Raw genomic sequence first — 26,293 nt, forward strand, 5'->3', positions numbered from 1 at the left:
ACTGTCATGTTGAGTGGCAGTGCTGCCTTCATTGAGAAAGAAATTGTCTCAAATCTTTAGCAATATATTTTTACATTTTTGTTTGTCTTAACAGCAATACACGTTTATGCAAATATTGTTGTGAAATTTTACCATCCATAGTCAAGAGCCCTCCATCAAGAGAAGTGCAATTTTGATGAGCAAATACAATTGGACTTGCATCAACACTTGTCCCCGGGGTTTTAGGTAGAGTGGGTGGTCGTGCAGATACCACAGGTCTAGAAGGATATCGGGTAGAGGCGGGGAAGATAATGCAATTCCTTGTTGTTGATGCTTTGCCTGTGGGCTACAGAGAGCCATTCTCTGAAGCAGCCAAGCAGCCTGTAGAAAGCACTTGGGTCTGTGATATTGAGCCTTCTAACAGAGAGACTACTCAAAACTCCTATAAAACTTCACAGTCCATACAACCCACATGTTATACACTGAGGAACTCTACACACACCAAATAAATAAATAAATATAGCGGGTAATGTTAGAATAAATTCTGGTTCTTATTATCATAGGGATGTGCAAAATTAGATACTTTCAAAATCGATGAATCGGTGGGTTGGCTAAATGGCTAGTTGACTAATCAGTTTTGAGGAAGTTCTGTATAATTAGGCTTTTCTGTGGGTTCACTGTTTACATTAAATGTGTTATTGCTTTCAAAAAACAGCTAGATGAATACAATGAAATGGAACAGAATGCAGAAGTATGGAGATGTGTTTTTAAATGTTATATTATTTTTTAACTAGATACCCAGTCTTAACGCAGTGATCCTGACAGGATGCTCAGAAACAGCGCAAGACATGACAAAAACCAAGACCTCCATCTGAAAGTGCTTTTAATCTGTTTTAAAGTGCTTTAAAGGGTATGAATTTAAAGATGCTACTTGTATTCATGCTACTATGGTTTTACGATGTAAACTGTCTAACAGTTAAAGCTAAGCACGCTAATTAAACTCTGTGTACATTACAATGGACATCTATTTTCTCTGGGGTTTTTTTAAAGGTTTTTATCATTTGGTGCCAAACACATTACAAAGAATGCTGCAAAGCCAAACTATTAGTGTCATATTACACATTGTTACTTTTTGAACAAAAAATCTTCCTTTCAAATAAAGCTTGGTGGCATGTGATGCGAAGAAAAATAAGAAGAATAAAAGCATAATTGAGAGCCACTGTCCATTGTAAATGTAGACCAGAAACAACTATTTAAACATTGCAATAAACTTATTTATTTATGTATTTTTTAATGATTATTATTTATGGATGCCTTTAGAGTAGAAATAAAACATGGTCATAAATATACACACACATATATATATATATATATATATATATATATATATATATAAAACTCAGCAATAAAGAAACGTCCCTTATTCAGGACACTGTAATTTAAAGATAATTAGTAAAAATCCAAATAACTTTACAAATCTTTATTATAAAGTGTTTAAACAATGTTTTCCATGCTTGTTCAATGAACCATAAACAATAAATGAACATGCTCCTGTGGAACGGTCGTTAAAACACTAACAGCTTACAGACGGTAGACAATTAAGGTCACAGTTATTAAAACTTAGGACACTAAAGAGACCTTTCTACTGACTCTGAAAAACTGCGTGAACATGCCTTAGGCATGCTGCACGGAGGCATGAGGACTGCAGATGTGGCCAGGGCAATAAATTGCAATTTCCATAATGTGAGATGCATAAGACAGTGCTACAGGGAGACAGGAAGGACAGCTGATCGTCCTCGCAGTGGCAGACCACGTGTAAGAACACCTGCACATGATCGGTACATCCGAATATCACACCTGCGGGACAGGTACAGGATGGCAACAACAACTGCCCGAGTTACACCAGGAATGCACAATCCCTCCATCAGTGCTCAGGCTGTCCGCAATAGGCTGAGAGAGGCTGGGCTGAGGGCTTGTAGGCCTGTTGTAAGACAGGTCCTTACCAGACATCACCGGCAACGACGTCGCCTATGGGCACAAACCCACCTTCGCTGGACCAGACAGGACTGGCAAAAATTGCTCTTCACTGACGAGTCGTGGTTTTGTCTCACCAGGGGTGGTGGTCGTACTCACATTTATCGTCGAAGGAATGAGCGTTACACTGAGGCCTGTGCTCTGGAGCAGGATCGATTTGGAGGTGGAGGGTCCGTCATGGTCTGGGGCGGTGTGTAAAAGCATCATCGGACTGAGCTTGTTGTCATTGCAGGCAAATTCAATGCTGTGCGTTACAGGGAAGACATCCTCCTCCCTCATGTGGTACCCTTCCTGCAGGCTCATCCTGACATGACCCTCCAGCATGACAATGCCACCAGCCATACTGCTCGTTCTGTGTGTGATTTCCTGCAAGACAGGAATGTCAGTGGTCTGCCATGGCCAGCGAAGAGCCCAGATCTCAATCCCATTGAGCACGTCTGGGACCTGTTGGATCGGAGGGTGAGGGCTAGGGCCATTCCCCCCAGAAATGTCCGGGAACTTGCAAGTGCCTTGGTGGAAGAGTGGGTAACATCTCACAGCAAGAACTGGCAAATCTGATGCAGTCCATGAGGAGGAGATGCACTGCAGTACTTAATGCAGCTGGTGGCCACTCCAGATAGCAGAACATGTGAGCGGAGTGAGCGCAAAGCATTGAGCGGAGCAGTGATAATTCCACCTGAGCGAAGAGCGCCTTTTTGAAGATTCCATTCCGCTCTCTCAGGCCGCTCAGTGCCGCTCGCTCAACCCAGAATGCCCTTCGTGATATATGCTGGTTTGGGAATCTGCAAAATAAGCTATAGACCTGAGGTTATGGAGCTCTAACATTGTTTTAGTGAAGTTGCAAACCTTATAGCCTAAATAAATGCAAAGTATAAATCAAAGTTAAGAACGAGGAAATCGAAAGGGAGTGTGGAGAGACCATGAGAATAAGCAAATATTCCTTTTGGAATCTTATGTGTCACATTACCAGAGAGCACGAGGAAGTGCTACGCGATGTAATGCAGCAAAAGATGAGCTAGTAGACTACACTACTATTTGATAATAAATTAATAGATAAGTAAGGTATCTTGTTTTGCCACCAGCTAGATGCAGGCCCGGTTCTGCGAACATTAGAGCACCCTCAATTGAATATGTAAGCTTAATAATACTGTATATTGGCAAAGCATTTTTCCTTGAATCCCGGCGAACACACACAAAACCAATAAACATGTATGATCTTGCAGATCAGTGTGTCCTAATTTGCAGGCAGAGCATTCTGCTTTCATGCCTCTATTGTACAATTGATCATTTGATTAGTAAAGATTTCCGCTCTCGCATAGATAATTTCATAGCGGAATTATCTCACTTAATCGAACGCCTGTTGCTTTCGAATTCTGCTTCGGGATAAAGTGGCATATAACTGCTGGTCAGTTTCCAAAGCCAAATCCACACCTTAATGAGAAGTGAAATGTAAAAAATGTGATTAGTGGTTTCAGATAACATCTTCCGACATCGCTTGCTGCATTCATGTGCAGAAAAAATAAACTATAAATGATTGTACATTAGAAAAAAAAACTTCTTAAACGAAGGCAGTGTAATTTGTGAATTAAATCATTTTTATTTGTTTTAGGATCATTAAACATGATTTAATCTAATATATATATATATAAATATTTTTTATTTGTTAAATCCATGGTTGAACCCTGCTGTACATATAAAGAGTGCATGCACAAGACATGATCGTTTGACGCATATAAAGTCCAGATTCACTTTATGCTGCTTTAAAAATATAGCAAGGAAAAACAAAGGGGGCACATGGTGTCTACTAATATAATAATTATTATATAAATAACCACAGTCCTTTCGATTGCATATGATTTGTACATATAAAATTGTAGGGAATATTAATAAAGCAACAACACTGAAAAAGAGAAAAAACATTCATTGCTGTTTTCTGGATAACTTAATTCACCCTTTAAAACTGAACACAAAATTAGGATGAGAAATTGCTCATTTTAATTTACAGACCCAAAGTCTGATAGCATTAAATCAGAAACATACTGTATTAATGTATCAAATCTACAGTATAATCATTCCGTGGAGACAACTGAAGAACAATTATGAATTTCACTTTTACCTGCAATATTTTTCCTGGTACCAGTCCATGTTTTCATTATTGCCATAAAGGACTCGAACAAACTTTAAAGTTGAAAAGATTGTAGTTTTCTGGGTCAGTTGTATCTCTCAGGTCCAGTTTAAACTGAAAGCACAAATTTGCTCTTATGTGAGTTTCCATGCCAACGCATATATGTTTTATCACTTGTAGAGGCATGTTTGATGACCTGTTTAAAGTAAATAAAGGTAATTTAGAACTGAAATTTTTTAAGGCATTATTTGAAGGTGTTCAATGACATATGTGCTAACAGAGAAATATTTGACTGATTACAAATGATAACGAAGGTCTGGTAGACCCGATTATCTAACAGCAGTTGTAAACCAGTCCAAAATAAACAGCGAGATTTTATATACAAAAACACAACAATACAATCACATAATTTCAGATGTGTTCATTACTAATCATTTGATAATTTAAGAAATGTTGGCCTATAGTCTATATTTCACCCAGAGGGGCACCTCAGCCCATGTGTGCAACGGGGCAGTTGCTCGGGCCACTGTAGCTACCCCCCTGTGTGCATGTTTGGAACCAATTATACTACAGAGAAATTTCATGTCGGAGTGGGATTTGAGTGAACGCTTTTTTACCGGTGAGCGTGAGCGGTATTGAGTGGAATGCCCGCTTGGGCCATGAGCGGCTGAGCAGAGCGCACATGCATGGAGTGGGTTATTGAGCGGAGTGTCACACCGCTCCACTTCACTCACATGCTCTGCCAGATGCTGACTGTTACTTTTGACGACCCCCCCCTCGGGACACATTATTCCATTTCTGTTAGTCACATGTCTGTGAAACTTGTTCAGTTTATGTCTTAGTTGTTCAATCTTTTATGTTCATACAAATATTAACACATGTTAAGCAGTTGAAAGTGAGAGGACGTATAAGGAAAAAATATAAACTATTTGACCTCACTAATTGACAACTAGATGGCCATTATGATCCATTCTTTCTCTACACACAAACACCCACATTACTTAATATGAAATGGATAATGTTATATTAAATGGCTGGCCAGTAACCTTTTTTGGTGATATTTATAAATGTTCTGATCCTCTTTATAACTATAGGAGGATTTTCAGAGCCCATAAGAAAGTCACAAATAATGAACCCTTTAATATATTCATTGTTTTACCTAGGCTTTTGCTTAATGTGCCATTCACATTGATTGCGATTTTTTTTTTTTTTCACGTGCTTGCCAAGTGGATGTATTGTTGTTCATAGTGGCCATTCCTACTGCTGAATGCCTTAGTGCTATTGGGGGGCTGTTCAACTGGCCATAGCTTTTGAAAATCTGAAAAAAATTGTATGCATCACCAGAAATTTGGGATGTCATTCTATATTGATAAGGAGTAATTTTTCTTGTTGTTAAACCTGAACCTTCTGGAAGGGAAAGTATGAATATCAGTTGCACTTGGGTCAAACTTGGGTCATCTGAACATATGTGCCATTGCACAGCACATCAGAGTACATACACTAGCCTTCAGGTCACGTCCCCAAAAAGTAACATCTGAGCAGTACAATATTCCTGAGAATTTTCTTTCATATTCATGTATCTACTTTGACCATATGAATGTAGTACTAATTATTAAATATACTAAATATTAAATGCTTAATATTACTTATTAAATATGCTGTTGCACATCAAGGACTACACATATTTGTATGCACATTCTGCACATAATACACTACTTCATTGTCTGTATTTGATTAGTTGGCATTAAAGTTGACATCTCCATGAATATTTTTCTCAATATCAATATTTTAGATTGAACATTTATGAATGTTCAGTATAAGGGAAAATGTATATCTTAGGTCCTGTACTTCACAAGTTCATATTACATGGTCCTGTGGTGTGACAAATTAATTTTTAAATGTTCAAATATTTAATGTAGTCTCTTTATTTAGTGTAGGTAATATAAGGTAATAAAAGGGGAATGCATTATTAATTATAAAATAATTAGCAAAATGCAGATTTATAAAGTTTTAGATGGAGTATAGCATGTCACACCACAGGACATGTCAACTTCACACAGGTATTTCACGTCAACTACCCATCTGTATTTATGATTCTTATATACAGTACATCTTTGTATAAAATAGTCTTATATTTTGTTCTTGTATTTCTCTACTGTAAATCTTTATATCTGTTTCTGTCTGAATGCCACTGTACAGTGAAGCTGTTTTTCTACAATAAAGAACTTATTTGACTTCACAAATGTATTTTAATGATTTTTACAGATCTGAGGAAGAACTTTGAGGAGGAACCACTGGGTAAGGAAGTAGCGCTGGATCAGGAAGTTCTTCTCCGCTGTCATCCTCCAGAAGGTGTTCCTCCCGCAGAGGTGAGAGGAACAAGTAAACATGTTAAAACTCATCAACTCTGCTAATTATCCCTCCCATTAATGTACACACACAAATACACAAGCAAGCCAGAGCATCAGCATCTCGTGACGTTTTACCGCCATAATCCGTCTGTTCCGTCAGCTGGACTTGGACAAGGAGGCAAGCTGAGTGATTTGGCAGCTCTGGGAGTCCCATCAATAATACATGTATTTTTGCACTGATGCAGGACTGGACCAGCCTGCGACCAGCTGTTTCCAAATCCAATAAGAGCAATGGCAGCATCATATCAGTGCTGCTCCCACAAACGTCCTGGTTACTTGCATAACCTCCGTTCCCTGATGGAGGAAAGGAGACGTTGTGTCGATGTAGTGACACTAGGGGTCACTCTTGGGAGCCCGAGACACCTCTGGTCTTTGATAAAAGGCCAATGAAAATTGGCGAGTGGTATTTGCATACCACTCCCCCAGACAAACGGGTATAAAAGGAGCTGGTATGCAACCACTCATTCAGGTTTTGTGCTGAGGAGCCGAGACAAGGTCCCGGCCATTTCAGTGGGTAGTTCAGCATTGTGGCAGGAGGGACACAATGTCTCGTTCCCTCCATCAGGGAATGGAGTCTATGCAAGTAACCAGGACGTTCCCTATCTGTCACTCACTCGACGTTATGTCGATGTAGTGACACTAGGGGTCCCTATACGGAACGCCGCAACAGGCTGAACTGTGTTACGTGAACTGGCGGTGTATGACGGGCAGACCACTGTGTGCCTCGTAGCCAGCGCACCAGGCTGACACGTAACCTCCCCCAACGCTGTTATGAGTGTTGAACGGCCCTTTTGGGGACAAGTTGACTGCCCAAAAGATAGAGACAGGCTAGCCCAGTCGTGGCCTCTTATCCTCTTTTTTTTTTCCTCTCCCCAAAAAAAAAGGAATTAAACGACTGGGGCCACCAGTTCTGGTCGGGGGGGTGGTGTTAATCCCAAGGGGAAGACACCACGGAGACCACACCCCACCCGGGGGGGGGGGGGGGTATTTTGAGTGGAAATACGTCACATGGTCTTGCCGAGCTTTGTCGGAAGTATGTCATGTGGAGAAGTCCCATGGTAGGTCCTACCGTACGGGGGAGGAGTTTCTACGAGCATGGTGACTGGGGCAGAGAGGCCTCTGCCTAAGGAAGATGCAGTTTACCAACAGGGAAACGAATTAGCGGAAGATATACGTCGCATGGGGTTACCTACGGGGAACCACCACATGCGGAGCACCTACCCCAGTACTGGGCTTAGTTAGCACGTGTACTGAGCTGGCAGCGAGTTTCTCCACAAACACGTCTGCCACAGGGCTTGGAGGAAATCATCCAGGGAACACAGTTTGTGAACACTACTGGGAGTCAACAGCGCACATCTTCAGCTCAGGGGAGGTGAAAGGTGCTATGTGCAAGCGATACACCCGGCCAGCTATCCCGGACTTACCTGCCTGTGCGTGCCACTACACGGGACGAAACCGGTTCCACCCGGAGATTGTAGAACCTCGCAAAGGTGTTGGGTGTTGCCCAGCCCACTGCTCTGCAAATGTCTGTTAGAGAGGCGCCACTGGTCAAGGCCCAGGAGGCCGCTACACCTCTGGTAGAATGGGCTTGTAGCCCTGCCCGGGGCGGCACATCCTGGGCGTGATATGCCATTGTTATGGCATCAATGAGCCAGTGGGTGATCCTCTGCTTGGATACAGCGCTTCCTTTTCGCTGTCCACAAAAGCAGACAAAGAGCTGCTCAGAGACTCTAAAGCTCTGCGTGCAATCCATTAGATGCATAAAGTGCGCACCGGACACAGCAACATCAGGGCTGGGTCTGCCTCCTCCTGGGGCAGCGCTTGCAGGTTCACCACCTGGTCCCTAAAAGGGGTCGTGGGAACCTTGGGCACATAGCCCAGTCGGGGTCTCAGGATCACGTGAGAGTAGCCCGGACTGAACTCCAGGCACGTTTCACTGACAGAGAACACTTGCAGGTCTCCTACCCTCTTGATGGAAGTGAGCGCAGTCAGGAGGGCAGTCTTCAAAGAGAGTGCCTTAAGCTCGGCTGTCTGCAAGGGCTCAAAGGGGGCTCTTCGTAGACCCTGAATAACTACAGAGAGGTCCAATGAGGGAACGAGGTGCGGTCTGAAGGGATTCAACCTCCTAGCGGCTCTCAGGAACCTGAAGATCAGGTCGTGCTTCCCTAAGGACTTACCATCCACTGTGTCATGGTGTGCCGCTATAGCGGCTACATACAGCTTCAAGGTGGAGGGGGACAGCTGCCCTTCCAACCTCTCCTGCAGGAAGGAAAGCACCGATCCAACTGCACATCTCTGGGGGTCTTTGCATCGGGAAGAACACCACTTAGCGAACAGACGCCACTTAAAGGCATACAGGCGCCTCGTAGAGGGGGCCCTAGCCTGAGTGATCGTGTCTACCACCGCGGGTGGTAGGCCGCTTAAGTCTTCCACGTCCCGTCCAGGGGCCAGACATGGAGATTCCAGAGGTCTGGTCACGGGTGCCAGATGGTGCCCTGTCCCTGAGAAAGAAGGTCCTTCCACAGGGAATTCACCGGGGGGGTTGTCACGAGGAGCATGAGGTCCGTGAACCATGTCTGGGTGGGCCAGTAGGGTGCTACCAGGACGACCTGCTCCTCATCCTCCCTGACCTTGCACAGGGTCTGTGCAAGTAGGCTCACTGGGGGAAACGCATATTTGCGAAGTCCAGGGGGCCAGCTGTGTGCCAGTGCGTCTATACCGAGAGGCCTGCCCGAATCGACTCCAAATCAGTTGGACCACCTGAGGGTGGAGTCTCCACTCTCCCCTGAGGGTAACCTGCCGTGACAGCGCATCCACTGCAGTGTTAAGGTTGCCCGGGATGTGAGTGACTCGCAGTGACTTGAGGTGCTGCTGACTCCAGAGGAGGAGACGGCGGGCGAGTTGAGACATACAACGGGAGCGCAGACCGCCTTGACGGTTGACATATGCTCCTGTTGCCATGTTGTCTGTCTGAACTAACACATGCTTGCCCTGGATTAATGGCTGAAACCTCCGCAGGGTGAGCAGAATTGCTAGCATCTCGAGGCAGTTGATGTGCCAACGCAGCCACGGGCCCGTCCATGAGCCGGCGGCTACGTGCCCGTTGCATACAGCACCCCAGCCCGTTTTGGAGGCATCTGTCATAACTATGACGCACCTGGAGACCTGCTCTAGGGGAACGCCTGCCCGTAGAAACATGATATCGTTCCAAGGGCTGAAGAGGCGGTGACAGATCGGCGTGATGGCCACACGTTGTGTCCCGCGGCGCCATGCCCATCTCGGGACTCGAGTCTGAAGCCAGTGCTGGAGCGGTCTCATATGCATCAACTCGAGCGGAGTGGCCACCGCTGAGGATGCCATATGCCCCAGGAGCCTCTGAAACAGTTTCAGTGGAACCACTGTCTTCTGTCTGAATGCCTTCAAACAGGTCAGCACCGACTGTGCATGCTCGTTCGTGAGGTGCGCCGTCAATGAGACTGAGTCCACTGAGTTCACTTCCGGGAAGAAAGGAACTGGACCGGGGCATGGCTGTGAGCGGCTGCCCGGGAAAGCATGTCCGTCATTTCCACGTCAGTCTGTGACTGGGGGTCACTCCATGAACTCGCCATGAGACGAGCCGGCGGACTCATCCGGAATCCCGATCGGGGCAGACGAGCGTGCTGGGGAATGGGAGGTCCGTGGGGGGATACCCAGCGGAGGTGGTCCCATTGGGGTCCCCAAATCACCCCCAGTGTTAGCCACGCTGGCCTCATACCCATAGGTAGAAGGACCGAGGCGGGAAGCCGCTATGTTGCCGTGGTCATGTTCTCGCAATGAGTACATGATCCATCCACAAACGCTGTCTCCGCGTGGGTCGCACCCAGACACGAAAGACAGCGATCGTGACCATCAGAAGTTGAGAGATAACGACCGCAACCAGGAATAACACACAAACAGAAAGGCATCTTTAAAAAGACGTTCCGTGTGTGCCATTCTTTTAGAGAAATATACTCTTTTAGAGAAATATACTCTCTTATTTCTGCCGAAGTGCCCAGGGGCATTCTCTGCAGTTCACCAGTGCAGAGGAGGGAGAAGCCGCTGAAATGCGCCGTCAGATCCAGCAGAGGTGAATGAACAGTCAGTTCAGTAAACATCGACCATTCAGCTCCGAAGAGAAAATCTGAATGAGTGGTTGCATACCAGCTCCTTTTATACCCGTATGTCCAGGGGAGTGGTATGCAAATGCCACTCGCCAATTTTCATTGGCCTTTTATCAAAGACCAGAGGTGTCTCGGGCTCCCAAGAGTGACTCTTAGTGTCACTACATCGACACAACGTCGAGTGAGTGACAGATAGGGAAGTAAAGTCATATACATTTTTTAACTGCAATTTCAACAGACACATTTTTCTTTGCCTAAAGTACATTAGACTTTTGACTTCATTCATTTTGGTTCTTTTCAGTCTGGTATTTTTAATATCATTGTACCAAATAAAAATAGAAAAAGGCTGTCACAGATGTCCTAGCTGCTTGTGTGCTAACTTTTTTGAGGAGGTGGGGGAAAAAAATTAATAAATAATAATACAGTGCAATTTTGTAATCCTCCTTTATTACAGGAAGTATTAATCATTTAATTAATATAACTGAACAATATTAGACAAGTAAGAGCGCATTGCACTTAATATTATCACGGCTGTGATTTGGCCATACGTATATTTTTATTTTTTTATTTTTTTTCAACATTCTTATTAACATAAATTTAATATTGAGTAATTGACATTTCAGACTCAGTATGCATAGTTATTTTGTTCTCGTTTGCTTCACCAAAGAAAATAATTCCAAAAAAAGGTAACAAGGGACTAAATAATGAATACAGACATGCGGAGTGATTTTTGTCCAATCTAATTAGTGAACTGTATAATATTTTTGTAATTTTGTATTTCATGGTGCTAAAGTTTTTTGCTTTTTAAAATACATTCTTCATTAGATAGTTAATTGGTTACACTTTACAATAAGGTTCTATTTGTTAACATTAGTTAATAACATTAGTTAACATGAACTAACCATGAACAATACTTAAGCTTTTATTAATCTTAGTTAATGTTAATTTCAACATATAGTAATATATTTTTAAAATCAAAAGCTGTATTAGTTAACATTAGTTAATGCACCATGAACTAACATGAACTTGCATGAACAATTGTTTTTTTTTTTATTAACTAACATTAACAATGATTAACAAATATATTGTTAATTGTTAGTTAATGATACCTAATGCGTTGACAAATGTTAACGAATGGAACCTTCTTGTAAAATTTTACCAGTTAATGAGATAGCACATTAAATATTTTCCTTCTTTAAAAAGGGGAGATAGGAATGTCTTGATGGTTCAAGTTGAAAAAACTCAGTGTTACAGAGAAAGATTAACTTGATGTGATTTTGGCATATTTGCATTTGCAGCCACTATGATATTTACATTTTGCAAGCCCCAAGTTGTGTGAAAGTCTTTTATATTTAGATATAGAATATAGTAAAACTCAAACTTGCTGTACTGCAAAACATAAGAATCACAATTATGAATTCTAATTTTACCCAAGGATAATATTGTATCGCAAGATCCCTGGGACCCAATTTGCACCTTAACTAACTATCTCTGATTTTGAAGTGTTGCTGAAGTGTTCTTATTTTTATTTTTGAATTGTAGATTTAAAATAAAAGAAAGAAAAATGCTAATCTGCTTCTCCACTCCCTGATGGCACCATGAAATGCCTGCCAAATTTTAATATCCTCTGCCCAGGAACTGGCCTTGGGAACTGCCGAGAACGGTTGCTGGAGCCGAGGGCATACTGAGTGTTTTCATTTTAGCCAGATTCAAGCTGTGAAATATTTTCCACTGTGTACATCTCTAGGTGGAGTGGCAGAGAAACGAGGAGCTGATTGACCCCAAGACTGACCCCAATTTCTTCATCACCATGGACCATAATCTCATCATCAAACAAGCCCGCCTGGCCGACACCGGCAACTACACCTGCGTGGCCAAGAACATTGTGGCTCGTCGCAAAAGCTCGTTGGCTGCTGTGATTGTCTATGGTGTGTTTCTTCTCATACATTTGTTCCAGTCTTAGATCATAGATAAAGTCCCTTTACCTTTCAACAGTCTGACAAAAGTTTGGGATGGTTTTGACCCAGAGTCAGGAGTAATTTACTGAGTGAGTCAGACTAGCTTTGATGGACAACTTGGTTTTGGTCAGACTTTGAGAACAAAATGTACAGGTTACTTTCCTTCACGAAAGTACTATAGTAAAGCTAGCTGTAGTAACTGTAGTTAGTTATTTTTGTGCTGAAATGTTATATATCAATATTAAATATTCTGTTAGAGGAGTGGATGAATCCGCATTTCTTTACTATCCTATCCCTGCTGTAGATATCAGCTTAAACCAGCATTTTTATGCTGGTTAATTCGGGTATGGAGCAGGTCTTAGTGGTGGTCCTGTGTCACCAAAACAGCTTAGCTGGTGAAGCGGTTCAACAAGCAAGTTCTTTTCAGTGAAGCTGGTTGATCAAGGAATTCTTGCTTGTTAATTTAGTAAAGAAGCCTGGTTGGAGACATCAGCACATCAGCATCCAATTCAGGGGCCAAAAATCTTCTTAAAAAATTTAAATAAATAAATAAATAAGAAAAATAAGAAAGTTTGTAAAAAATAAGTTCATAAAAATTTCCCTAAGTGCAATTCATTAAAGAAAATTCTTAAAAAGTCTTATCGCTAATACAAAACATTCTTAAGTAAGGAAAAAAGAAGAAATGCTGTGCAATCAACAGCATCTGTTGCATAATGTTGATTAACACAAAAATACATTTTTACTTGTCCCTCCTTTTCTTTAAAACAAGCAAAAATAGAGGTACAATACAACACAATAAAAAGAGGTACAGGTACAAACATGATTTAGAGTAAAAAAAAAAAAACAAAAAGTACTTAAATATTTTTCTTTTTCACACCAAAAGCGATTGTGTTGCTTTAGAAGACATTAACCACTGGAGTCATATCAATGACATTGATATGCTGACTGTCTGTGATTTTTGACCTTCAAAAGAGAAATCTCCATTCACTTGCATTTTAAGGACCTACTGAGCTGAGATATTTTTCTATTTTTCTTCAAATGTGTTCTGGTGAAGAAAGAAAGTTATACACACCTGGGATATCATGAGGGCGAGTAAATAATGAGAGAATTTTCACTTTTGGGTGAACTATCCCTTTAACTTGTGTTGAACCCAGAATATTCCTTTAACTGTAACTTAGTTCCTCTAAAACTGGTCATTGTAGCCAAATGTAACAGAATCTCAGCACACCAATTTAGGGGCAAAACAACCAAGCAGTGTCTGTTAAATCTCAGCAGAGCTAACAAACACTCACACTGTAGTTGGCTTGTTGAATTAATGGCAGAAAGTTGCTAATGAATTGGCTTTATAAGCTAGCTGACCTTTATTAAAATGCACAGCTGCAGAGCATCACTAACCCCGGAGGGGTCCCAGGACAAGCGGCACTCGTAAGGTAGAATGCATTACAACCCCGGACACGATCTCCGCTGATCCGGACATAGTCAATCACACATGACACGTAGTCCAGTACCCGGGACAGATCTACAGAGAATACTCCAATACCGGTACACCACAACCACAGAGAAAGACATGCCAACAATGAAGAATGTTTGCTTTTTTCTTTCCAGTTTGATTATGAAGCATAATGATAACAAGGGACAACAGCGTGATGATTTGCATTAAACTGGAATAATCTGGCCATCAATCCAGAGTGCTCTTTAACTTGGCGGCAGTCAGTCAACGCAATCAGCATGTTTATTTAATTGAGAAAAAAAAAAGAATCCTAATTGTCAATTATTTCTCAGATGAAGTGAGATTAGATAAATTGTTGAATTTTGTTTGAATTGCAGTGATTTGAGGCCAGTTTGATGGAAGGCGCCACAAAGAGATGGCAAAAGTGAGCTGAGAAAATTTTGCTCTATTGTTTGCGTTTTTATGCTGTCAATCAATGAAGCCCTCACACAGGGAAAAGGAGAAATAGCACATGAATGGTAGGTGCCCCGCTATACAATTTGGCTGTTTCAAATTGTGCAATGTTCCCCAAGCAATTTGCTACCATTGTAAAAATTAATTAAAGAAAAAAATCCCTGTGAATAGCTTTTGATCAAAAGAACTATAAGGCATGGTCCTTTATGCTATTCTTAATATATATATATATATATATATATATATATATATATATATATATATATATATATATATATATATATATATATTTATGTCTTCACATTAAAATGTCAGTTTACTAATTTGAAGTCTTGCAGGCATACTTATTGGCTGAACTGTAGGTGGTGTGAGAGCTGTTATTTGTGTGGTTGGACAAAAGGTCGGAGTTGCATTTTAACAAGGCTTGTCTTGACTTGGCTCAACAGTGTGCTAAGAGGTAATCAGGACCCTGAGTTGTTGCACAATTTGCTTCTTCGTGGTGAGCAATCAGTGGTAGAACAGAGGCTAAAGAACTGATTCAACCCGACCAGAGTGAGAATTCGTACAGAATTAGAGAGCAGCTACAGACACAGTATAGACCCTGACTGGCGATCAAGACTCCAGGACAACAAATCAGTCGAGTTACCAGGGGGAGAAGATATCAGATTTGCTAAATTTTCCCACCAAGAGAGAAGAGGCTGGAGACTTGATTAAAAACCCTGCGTGAACTTGAGACTCGGGATCATCGAAGAATCCTCCAAGATTATGCATTTCACAAGCCAAGTTATTGGTGCCATAAAAAAACTTATGGTGTGAAAATGTATTGCAGAAAACCAATATACACACCACGAGCGTTGTGAGATGCAATCTTGGCTAATCCCTTAAGAAGTCCCACCCACCAAAGTGTCGCTAATTTTACCCGGTAGTGTTACCATTGACATTCATATATACCTTGCATAAGAGATTGAGTGACAGCTAGTATTGCAACTTGACAAGGGCAACAGCAGAGAATACGATTGGGTGATATAGCAAAAACAAACAATTTTATCTCTATATATTTTTCAGCCTTTTGACAATGATTCTTATATATGTGGAAATGTATGTCTTTACTCTGAAATGGTAAAAAAAAAAATAATTAAATAAAAATAAAAAAATTTGACAAATACTTTGAATAAATACTTTTATTCACTTTGAGACAATTGAAGCAATTTGTTGGTGTCGGCAGTATGGTTCTGTTCTGGGCAAACTCCTCACCCATCCATGCATGGACAGAATTTTTACAGTGCAACTTGGTATACACCGCAACTTGGAGTGGTGGTGGCGTAGTGGGCTAAAGCACATAACTGTTAATCAGAAGGTTGCTGGTTCAATTCCCACAGCCATCACCATTGTGTCCTTGAGCAAGGCACTTAACTCCAGGTTACTCCAGGGGGATTGTCCCTGTAATAAGTGCACTGTAAGTTGCTTTGGATAAAAGCGACCAAATGCATAAATGTAAATGTCCATGCTCATTTGCATAATTGATTTAATGGCCACTTAACAGAACCTCAAATACTGTGTACCAAGTTGGTATGTCAAGAACAAGGCACAATAACACATTAAATAAAGGAATTCCAAAGTGGCAGTCCAAGAAAGATGTAGAGAAAACTAAATGCAAATCTGCCATACAAGAGGTGGAACTAGGGATAGAGGAGGGTGTTAAGTGCAGCCTGCATCCATGCAATGGAAAGGCAGCTAGGAAACAAATAATGGAGGACTTAAATAGAATGGCTCTGATAAGCATTTTGAATTGTGTTCGTAGGCGTCATGATCAGCTGTGCATTAGCTTTGCTAACATGACCTGCTTGAACTAATGCTACGCTTGATTTATATGCACCAATATAACAACACATAGTAATAAACTGCAATGTTTATTTATATGTATTTTAAAATTTTACATCTTAAACATGTTAATAATAAAATGAATTAAAAAATGGCCACATTTACATGCACCCTCATTATGCGATTAAGGCAATACTTCAATTAAACTGTAGCTCATGTAAATAGAATACTGTGATTATGATGTTGCGATTATGCTAATAATCAGAGTAATGATAATCGCAGTAAGATATGTGGAATACTCCTATTTTAAATCGCTTTATACTGGGATGTACGCTTTAATCACATTTCTTCCATTCGTTACGCTCAAGCACAGGTTAAAAAACATAGCAAAACAGAAGAAGCTGCACATACTTCTTGGCTTCATGTGAAACGGCAGTTCCTTGCACCATTTTCCAGCAGTGATGCTCCCTCGCTGCAGAATCTACAGCCCCACGGCAAAAGAAAACTTATTTTCCAGAGTTGTGAATTTCAGTTTGCATTCTGAGTTGGATGTTGGTAGATAAAAAGACCTTATACTGCAAAATAATGGCAAGGAAACACAACTTTTAAATAAGTTTGTCCTTGCGGGCGCAACACAACTACATCCAGTATTTTGATTCACAAACAAATGACTCTTATGAACCAATTCTGTTTAGTGAATCAAAACAGACAGAGCAACCAATGTAGTCCAACAAACAAATTACTTTTATGAATCGATTCTTTCTTAGTGAATCAAAACAGACAGCACATCCAGTGCAGTCAAAAATTACTCTTATGCAGTGGTGCAGCCAAGGGTGGGTCAGGGTTTAGACCCAGGCCCACCCAGAATATTATCGATTATTCTTTGACTTCAGATATATATTTATAAAATAGTTGTAAAAATTAATACATTCTGATTTCTGAAAATGTGAAAGAACTGTTTGAATGCACTGCTTCTCTGTTGTTAAGGAAAATTTGGTAAAAAAAAAAAAAAAAAATTATAATAATTTAATTGGGCATCCATTTTTATTGTGGCCCACCCAAAATTAATTTCCTGGGTACGCCCTTGCTCTTATGAACCAGTTCTTGTAATCAATCATTCAAAAAGTTCTGCTTAGGACTGCTTTTTCCCCTGGTTTTACTCTGCTTACAAACAGCAAAGACACGGACCATGTCGCAAAAAGGAAAGTAAAGAGAAAAAGGTGCAAGGATTACCATAATTTGCTGAGGGCTTGTGTTTACCACCGGACACAAACATGCAGAAAGGTAAAAGTTCCCAGACTAGCTAAAAAGGATATTTATTGACAAAATACTGTATAAGTATTATATGAAAATAGTATTTGAGAACATATTGATGTGTTTTGAGATTAAATGAGCTAGTAATCTACTTTACTATACTATACTTAATATATTCTACAATACTAGTTAAAACATCATAATAAAATCATGAAGATACACTTAATGAGTCACCACGTGCTAAAGCCATTCCACCAGCACAGTTGAGTATGGTTAACTAACGTGTCGAGAATTCCGGGCCAAGAACGGTTTGTAATTGTGCTCAAATGGAAATGCTACTGTAACCGTTCCGTACCATGCTTAGAACCATTCGGCCCGATGGTGGAAAAGCGGCTATATTTGCAATTACAATTTTTTTAAATATAATTAATATTAATTTATAAAAAAGCATTAAAACATTAATTTCTCAACAAATAATCAGAGTAATGGCAAGTAGCATGTCAATGGGATTTAAGAGGTTTGCCCAAATCATGTAAACATCTTAATCTGATTATTCCTTATACTTTGATTATTGAAATAATCAGGGTATTGGTGTACATGTAAACTTAGCCTGTGTTTAATATATATTTTAATATTTCAAATATGACACACAGAGTAATGATGCAGACTAGCGAATACAATACCAAAAATTTCAGTAGTCGGTACAAATATTAGTCAAATTTCTTGATTCTCGTTACCAATTTCGATACAATTGCAAAAAAAAAAAAAAAATAGGTAACATGCTATTGAACACGCTCCTTTTCATTTCCCCTCTCCTTTGCACTGGGCACACGAGCAGTGAATGGTGGCTGGTCCACATGGGCCACATGGTCGGCCTGCAGTGCTGTCTGCGGTCGGGGGTGGCAGAAGAGGAGCCGGAGTTGCACCAACCCCACTCCCCTGAACGGCGGGACGTCCTGCGAGGGCCAGAGCGTCCAGAAAAGTGCCTGCACTGCCACCTGTCCAGGTAACGTCCACTGGGTGTCCCTCACTGCAGAGTAGAGCTAGTTTAGCATTAGTGCGCAGACCTTGCACGGTCCCCTTGCTCTAATGGCACCAATAGCTCCCTCTCTGTAGTAGCTACAAGGGCAACTGGCTTGCTTGGCTTTTTGTGCTTAAGCAAAACTTTCTGTAAAAACCATTGAATGCAAAACCATTGAATTATTCATAGCTGAACTTGTGCTTGTGTCTCCAATCCGGCGATTGTGTTTCTTTTGATTTTGTATTTATTTATTTATTTTATTTTTTTCCTCTGTGTCACTGCTATCGCTTCTGCTGCATGAGGATTTGTTCCTGTTCAGTTCTAAGTTGGTGGTGGAAAACTGAAAACACTCATCCTTTACACAAAGTTTGATAGGACAGCAAGTGCTCAGAGTGATGTTTACACTTCTGTGCATCTCGAAATTATAAGTATTAGTGAATGATTTCTTGCTAGTGTGTAACGTCAGCACTTAAGGAGCCATGTGTCATGCAAGACTCTATGCCCCTGCAAAATCTTATCCCCCTTGGACCTCACTGTGATTCTATTGGCTAAAAAATAACTTTACATAGGTACTCTATTCAGTGCCTGATCACAAATCAAATCACAAGATCAAATCAATCACAAGATCAAAAAATTTTAATTCCGTGATTGCTGGACAACACTCAATATCATACTCCAGAGAGACACTTCTCAGCATCAGAGATACAATATCACCTGGAACGACTCCAAATGTTTTCGTACCACTGGATTTATTAGAGACCCTAACAAAGAGTGCTACAGTTCTATCACTGGCCGTGAGACGCAGGAGAAAAGGTAGAAGATTGGGGACCTTGGTGCACCTTCAGCAGCGGGGTTTTCACACACTGCTGCCAGGAATGCTCCTCTCTAATGTTAGACAAACTTAAACTTCTCATTAAAACAATAAAGACTTCTCACTTTCTTCCCTGTTATGTTTCATTGAGACTTGGCTGTGTGAGACAATACCTGAAAATGTGCTCCGGGATTTCAACTCCACTGAGCGGATCGGCAAGCCGAGTCATCTGGGAAATCACGAGGTGGAGGAATCTGTTTTTACATTAAAGAAGGCCGGTGCAATAAATTGACAGTCCTGTTAAAATCATGTTCTCCCAAACTGGAAACTCTTTTTATCAACTGCAGGCCATTTTACTCGCCCTGGAATTTACCTTGTTATTTTGGTCGGTGTCTGCATTACACCGCAAGCCTGCTTGTGAGAGGCGCAGCAGCAGCTGGTCGATCAAATAACAGAGATAGAGAGACAATACCCGGACTCCCAACTCATAATTATGAGCAATTTCATCAATGCAAAACGGAATCAAGAACTCCCTAAATACAGGCAACATATCACATGCAGCACGAGAGAGGAGAGAACGCTAGATCACTGTTACACAACAATAAAAGACGTGTATCGCTCTACGTCTCGTGCTGCACTGGAACTGTCTGATCATAACATTGTTCATCTCATCCCAACATACAGGCAGAAATTTAAATCTGCCAAACCAGTAATCAATAAAGTTAAGAGATGGACCAGCGGAGCCATAGAATCACTTCAGAGCTGTTTTGATTCCACAGATTTGAATATTTTTAAGGACGCGACGAATAGTCTAGACGAGTACACAGAAAGAGTGACGTCATATATCAGTTTTTGTAAAGACAGCTGTATTCCCACCAAGACTTGGATTATATTTAACAATGACAAGCCTTGGTTTACAAAAGAACTTAAACTGCATCGGAGGCAAAAAGAGGAAGCCTACAGAAGTGGGGATAAAAACCTATACAAGTGGCAAAGAACAAACTGGAGAAGGGAATCAGAGCTGCCAAGCAGGGCTAGTCTGATAGGATAAAGAAACAGCTTTCAGCCAATAACCCATCTTCAGCATGGAAAAGTCTCCAGGAGTGTACAGACTACAAAAAGAGGAAAACCCCTTACTCCATAGCTGACCAGCAAATTGCAAATGACCTGAACAAGTACTACTGTAGATTTGAATGACCCAGGACCAATCTGGATTTCTCACATCACACCACACCCATGCAACCCCCATCAGACCAGCAATCAGCCATCATCTTAATGCTTTGAAGACAGTAGAGATAATCATAGACTTCAGAAAGTCAACAAAGCACAACAAAGATATACTTTCTGAGACAGCTTAAGAAGTTCAACCTGCCACAGTCACTGATGGCACAATTCTACACTGCCATCATTGAATCTATCCTCACCTCATCCATAACCGTCTGGTATCGGTCAGCCATGGTTCGTGAACTAAGCAGACTAAGCAGCTGGAAAAATCATCGGCTGCAGTCTATTATACAATTAATTCAAACACATCTTATTAAATCAGAATTTAGAGTCAGAACTATCCGTTTTACATACCATATTATATAAACAAAGCTATACATGGTCAAATTAAACATTTCTTTTTTTCTTTACTTGCATGCTAATCAGTTAGCCTGCTATCTTAGCATACCACTTACCAAATAACCTAGAGTGACCATATTCTGGTTTTCCAAAAAAAGGACACCTTTTTTTATAGGGTTCAAAACAGTGTTACTATGAATGCAAAATTGAATACAGTAAAAAAGATACTCTATTAGCATAACATAAATATATAAATAAATAAAAAATTTCAACATTCTTTTGAATGTCCATGAACTAAAATAAAATATTTGATGCCATGAGTGTACCTTCATTTACTATTACTATTATTTTGAATAGCCATGGAAAATGAAGCAATGTGATAATTTTACCTGGTCGCAAAAAGTAGTCCATTAATTTACCTGATGAACTTCCACCTTTGCTGACCCTTTATGCTTCGCAGAGCTAATGTGTGCTTCTAAATCACTTGCACCTTTATTAGCAACTGACATATAAGTGCCAGCTTTACATGTCATACATTCTGCTTCCCACGGATCTCGACCTGGACGAATGCATGGGAATTTTTTGTGCAAATCTTCTGTAAATTTGCATTGTTTCCACTCAGCTGTCATTTGCTGCTACTGTCAAGCAACTGTTTGATGCGGAACACAACAGTGCTTTGCGCGTTCGTGGGGAGATTGACAGGCAGGAATTTGGCCTATAGTTGCTGCAAGCCTCTTTTAATTGACCAATTGGTGTGCGAGAAGGCGGGACTTACAAAGAGGGGTAAAAGCAATGCAAATACGCGCTCACACACAATGAAGTATTAGACCAGATGCACATCATAATGCAACTAAAGCTGAATCCCGGACATTTTCGCAATTTAGAAATCCTGCCCGGATGCTTTTTTAAGGTCCGAAAAAGAGGACATGTCCAGGAAAAAGAGGACGTATGGTCACCCTAAATAACGTGCTAGCTTAGCATACAGCTAACTGATTAGCCTTGTTGAACACACACACCTTTACAAATTTTAGCATTACCATAAAGTTGATCGCTGTAGCATCAGCATAGCATTCTTAAGTCAAACTCTAGGCTGTTTGTGTTTGCTAAGCAAATGTGTGCTCACAGGATTCTAGTCATTTTACAGTGGCATTGAATGTAGCATATCCCATCAGAATTTAGAGTTGGAACCATCCGTTTTATAAATGACCATTTATGTCACATATTATATTATAAAACCACTTTACATGGTCAAATTATACATTTTCCGTTGTATGTTTTTCAGTTAGCTTGCATGCTAACCATCTAGCCTGCTGTCTTAGCATACTGCCAGCCAAATAACGTGCTAGCTTAGCATGCAGTTAACTTATTAGCCTGCTTGCCTTGCATATACCCTACGCAAGTTACCACACCAACACTATTTATTTGAACTATTTCTTATTTGTAGCTACTACTGCTACAAAAGTCTAGAAAGGCTAGTTTGATTATCTAGAACAAGATTGCAATGACGTGATATGTTTTTTTGAACAGGCATTACCAATGGCCACCTCTTGGGGTCCAAGGGGGATTCTGTGAGGGCATAGGCTCTTGCACAGCAATAACACCACTACTACTTTTGCTTTCAAGGGCTGAAAGCAAGTAAAGAGAAGGGGAGAGGAAGCAGGGACGTGGTGCGGCTGGCTTTCCTCAGTATTTATTGATCGCATGCAGTTTGAAATGGAAGTCAGACCACTTCATATACAGACAGACATTAGAAACAGGTAGATGGGGGAAGGGATTATTTTTGATTACTGCGATAGGCCAGTGAGTGTATTTCATCAGGGTCAAAAATGGCATTATACAGGCACTGCTGACCGCCGGAAAATATCCACGTTTAGTAAACAGGAGAGGAAATCAAAGCTTTTGTCAGCTGCAGCTCATCCCCCTCCCTCTCATCCCTCTCTTCCTCCACTTCTCTAGTGAGAGGGTTTATCTACTTAGGCCTATCTCATGTTTCATTACAAAGCATCCAGTGAAATTTAATAAGATGCCACCTTTACGCTGTTCTGTAAGTAACATGTTCTCAAAAGATGCTGTTTTGGTGAGCAAAAATGCAAAGCATGGAAGAAGGCTTCTGACAGGGTTCTGGGGGGGAATAGGAAGAAAGCAGGTTCACAGCAGTGTCAATTTTTAGATTTTTTTTTTTTTTTATAAGGGTCATGCTCAGCGAGAGGATTTAACAATGCTCCCGCGGTGGCTTTATTCCTCCTTGGATCTTATGTGTTTCTTGCACTCCGACTGATTAATCCTACCATGGGTCGCAGCAAGGGAGCCATGGTGTCCTGGCCCAAGGATGACTTATTTGTGTTCTAATCAAAAACGGTCACCTGCCTCCTTTAGTGTGCTCACCAGAGGAGTCACGAATCTTGTCAGCGAGAGAGAGAATGAGAGAGAGTGACCATCCCATTCCATTTATCACCATACAAAGACACGCACGGACAACTGCAGGCCCTAAAAATTACATCTGAGACTTCATCCCGATTTATCAAAATGTGACTCCTGGCTGCAGGAGGTATAAATCATCATTTACTGACTAGCTGCGGGTAAAGGCAACATGTTCCCAGAGCACAGTCAGATGGCAGTGGACAGAAAGAGAAACAGCCGAACTTTGATAAATTACTCTCTATGTGAACAGAGTCTATCACCGCTGCTCTACTGATCCTCAGGACAGGGCATCTTTAAAGCACTTGATGTGATCCATTTGTGTAATGTGCCCAACATGCAATGTCATGTGAATGTTGATGAAGCTGGATTCATTTTGGAATATGATTACAGTGGAATAATATTTCCACGGCACTCGAAATGCTGTCCTCAGGTGAGTGTTTGGGAGTGACTAACTAAAGCAGCAACACTACTAACTTGACTAATGTTTTAGCAGAATTAAGCATGACAGTAGTTCAGTTGTTTTCAAATTAGAGTAATTTTCCAGCAACAAGCTACTGGATTTTTTTCCCTTTTTCACCCAATTTGGAATGCCCAATTCCCTATGCGCTTTTAAATCCTCGTGGTCGCGTAGTGATTCGCCTCAATCCGGGTGGCAGAGGACGAATCCCAGCTGCCTCCGCGTCTGAGACCACCAACCCACGCATCTTACCACGTGGCTTGTTGAGCGCGTTGACACGGAGACATAGCACGTGTGGAGGCTTCACGCCACCCACAACGGCATCCATGCTCAACTCACCATGCGCCACACCAAGAACGAACCACATTATAGCGACAACGAGGAGGTTACCCCATGTGACTCTATCCTCCCTAGCAACCAGGCAAATTTGGTTGCTTAGGAGACCTGGCTGGAGTCACTCAGCACGCCCTGGGATACGAACTAGCGAACTCCAGGGGTGATAGCCAGAGTCTTTTACCACTGAGCTACCCAGGCCCCATGCAACAAGCTACTTTTTACTACATATGTAGATTTATAATTCATTTGAACGATCTGGATATCAATTCTTAAAAACCCAGTACCGATGTTTTACTCTATTCTCAAGCCAGTAAATCACTTGCATATGTGACCAAATTTCACGCTATACGAATAAAAATGCTTGTGATTAGCCACTGCCTGGTGCATTTTTAGATTTCACTCACCAGTGATTTAGTGGTATAGTTGCGAAGACGTTCAGCACTGAGATCCTTTCATTGCTAGTTAAGAGTAAATATTTGGTTTAACTCGTTCCGTGTAGTCTGTCCAAAGACGAGATCCATGCAATCCATTTGTCATTAAATAATGTCTCATTTAATACCCTTTTTGTTCATTACATTTAGTTGTTGATCAAACACAACAAAAATAGAAACATTTTATTCTAATTAGACTTTTGCTGGTATTCAATAAGGTATACCATGATAATTAACATGCACAGTATTGCTATCATGAGCACCTCAATATACTGTGAAAATTTCTAGATAACCTATTAACCAAATTGTTTAGATTTTTCCATTCCATCAATAAATCAACATTCGATCAACACTTTTGAAAGCCACCACATCTCTTTGAATATTTGCAAAAGTTACTTTCTTTGTAATTGTTTAAAGTAACTAAATTTAAGTAAAAAACAAGTAACTAAATCTTGTAATTAAGAACAACAATAAAGTTTATTTATCTTTCGACCCGTTTTGTAATTCAATACAATACCGTGATAATACCATATACTGTGATAAATGCCTCAGCGATTATCGTGATATGAAAATTTTATACCGTCACATCCCTAATTCTAATTACACATAGCACGGATGCAGTATAGAAGCTGTGCGATTCCACTCTCATTAATGTGCACTCAACCAAACACTGCTGTGAGATGCTCCCAGAACTGCTGCTATCCTTAAAGAGCAGTACCAATGTCTTGTTCTAGATAGCAGTTCAAATACTTGTAAACAGTACAAATTATGCATGTAAACAATAAACATGTAACTAATATATATATGAGAGGTTGCATTTTTCCCTCTATCTTTACATTTTTGCTTCATTGATGGTTAAGTTTAGGTTTGGGTTGAGGGGTTCAGTTTATAAATACACATTCATCTTCACTTTATCACAGTCTGTACAACTGAAAACAACTCACTTCATAATTCGCTTTTGGCACGGCACCCCTTCCTGGATATTTCACCCAGAAAATGGAGCTTGCACTTTCCCATATGCCCAACCAGGGACTAAATCAGAAAACGGAATGAAAACAAAAATGAAAATGAATGATTTTTTTTTTTTTGCCGAATGTGTCCGAAAATGGGAACGAAATCACTTTCAGTTGTTCCGTAGTGTAAACAATGCTGGTAACTGGTTAATTTTGTTCAGATATTTTTTTTATGAAACCAAATACCAAAGGGTTTATCACTGTTTATCACACTTTCTGTTGCCCAAATAAAAAGAGGCTTCTCTCTTTTTAGTAGAACATAAGCATGCACTTAGATTCTGAAGGACACCGCTATTTAAAAAAAAAAAAAAAAACTCATTCGGCCTGCAAAAGGTAACTTTTATCCAAATGCACCTATATATAAAGTAAAATATGTTACTTTATATAGGCTTCTGTATACTATTCTGTATACTGCATCCCCCAGATGGAAAAAATTTAATCACTTATTTTTGCTTCTTTTGTCCCTAATTTTGAGGTAATTTTTCTAAAACAGGAGCCTTGTTGCTCTTGTGAGATCTGGTAACATTGCAACTGGTACATCACCCACCATTAGCACAAAGTACTGTCATTTTTTTTTTTTTTTTTTTTTTAACCATTCTTTTATTTCGTTCTAACC

The 26,293-nt window shown here is 40.7% G+C and overlaps 1 protein-coding gene across 2 annotated transcripts in view; it reads left to right on the top strand.

The window, feature by feature from the left end:
• The window catches only part of LOC127417596 (netrin receptor UNC5A-like), a 338,051-nt gene that overhangs the window by 205,770 nt on the left and 105,988 nt on the right, over positions 1 to 26,293 (top strand). For both annotated transcript variants that reach the window (XM_051657630.1, XM_051657631.1), the window contains exons 4-5: positions 6,404 to 6,507; positions 12,436 to 12,616. In XM_051657630.1, the coding sequence (XP_051513590.1) occupies positions 6,404 to 6,507; positions 12,436 to 12,616 (285 nt within the window). The remainder of the gene's footprint in view (positions 1 to 6,403; positions 6,508 to 12,435; positions 12,617 to 26,293) is intronic.

This window comes from Myxocyprinus asiaticus, chromosome 27 (assembly GCF_019703515.2).
Source record: "Myxocyprinus asiaticus isolate MX2 ecotype Aquarium Trade chromosome 27, UBuf_Myxa_2, whole genome shotgun sequence".
Classification (NCBI taxonomy): Eukaryota; Metazoa; Chordata; class Actinopteri; order Cypriniformes; family Catostomidae; genus Myxocyprinus; species Myxocyprinus asiaticus.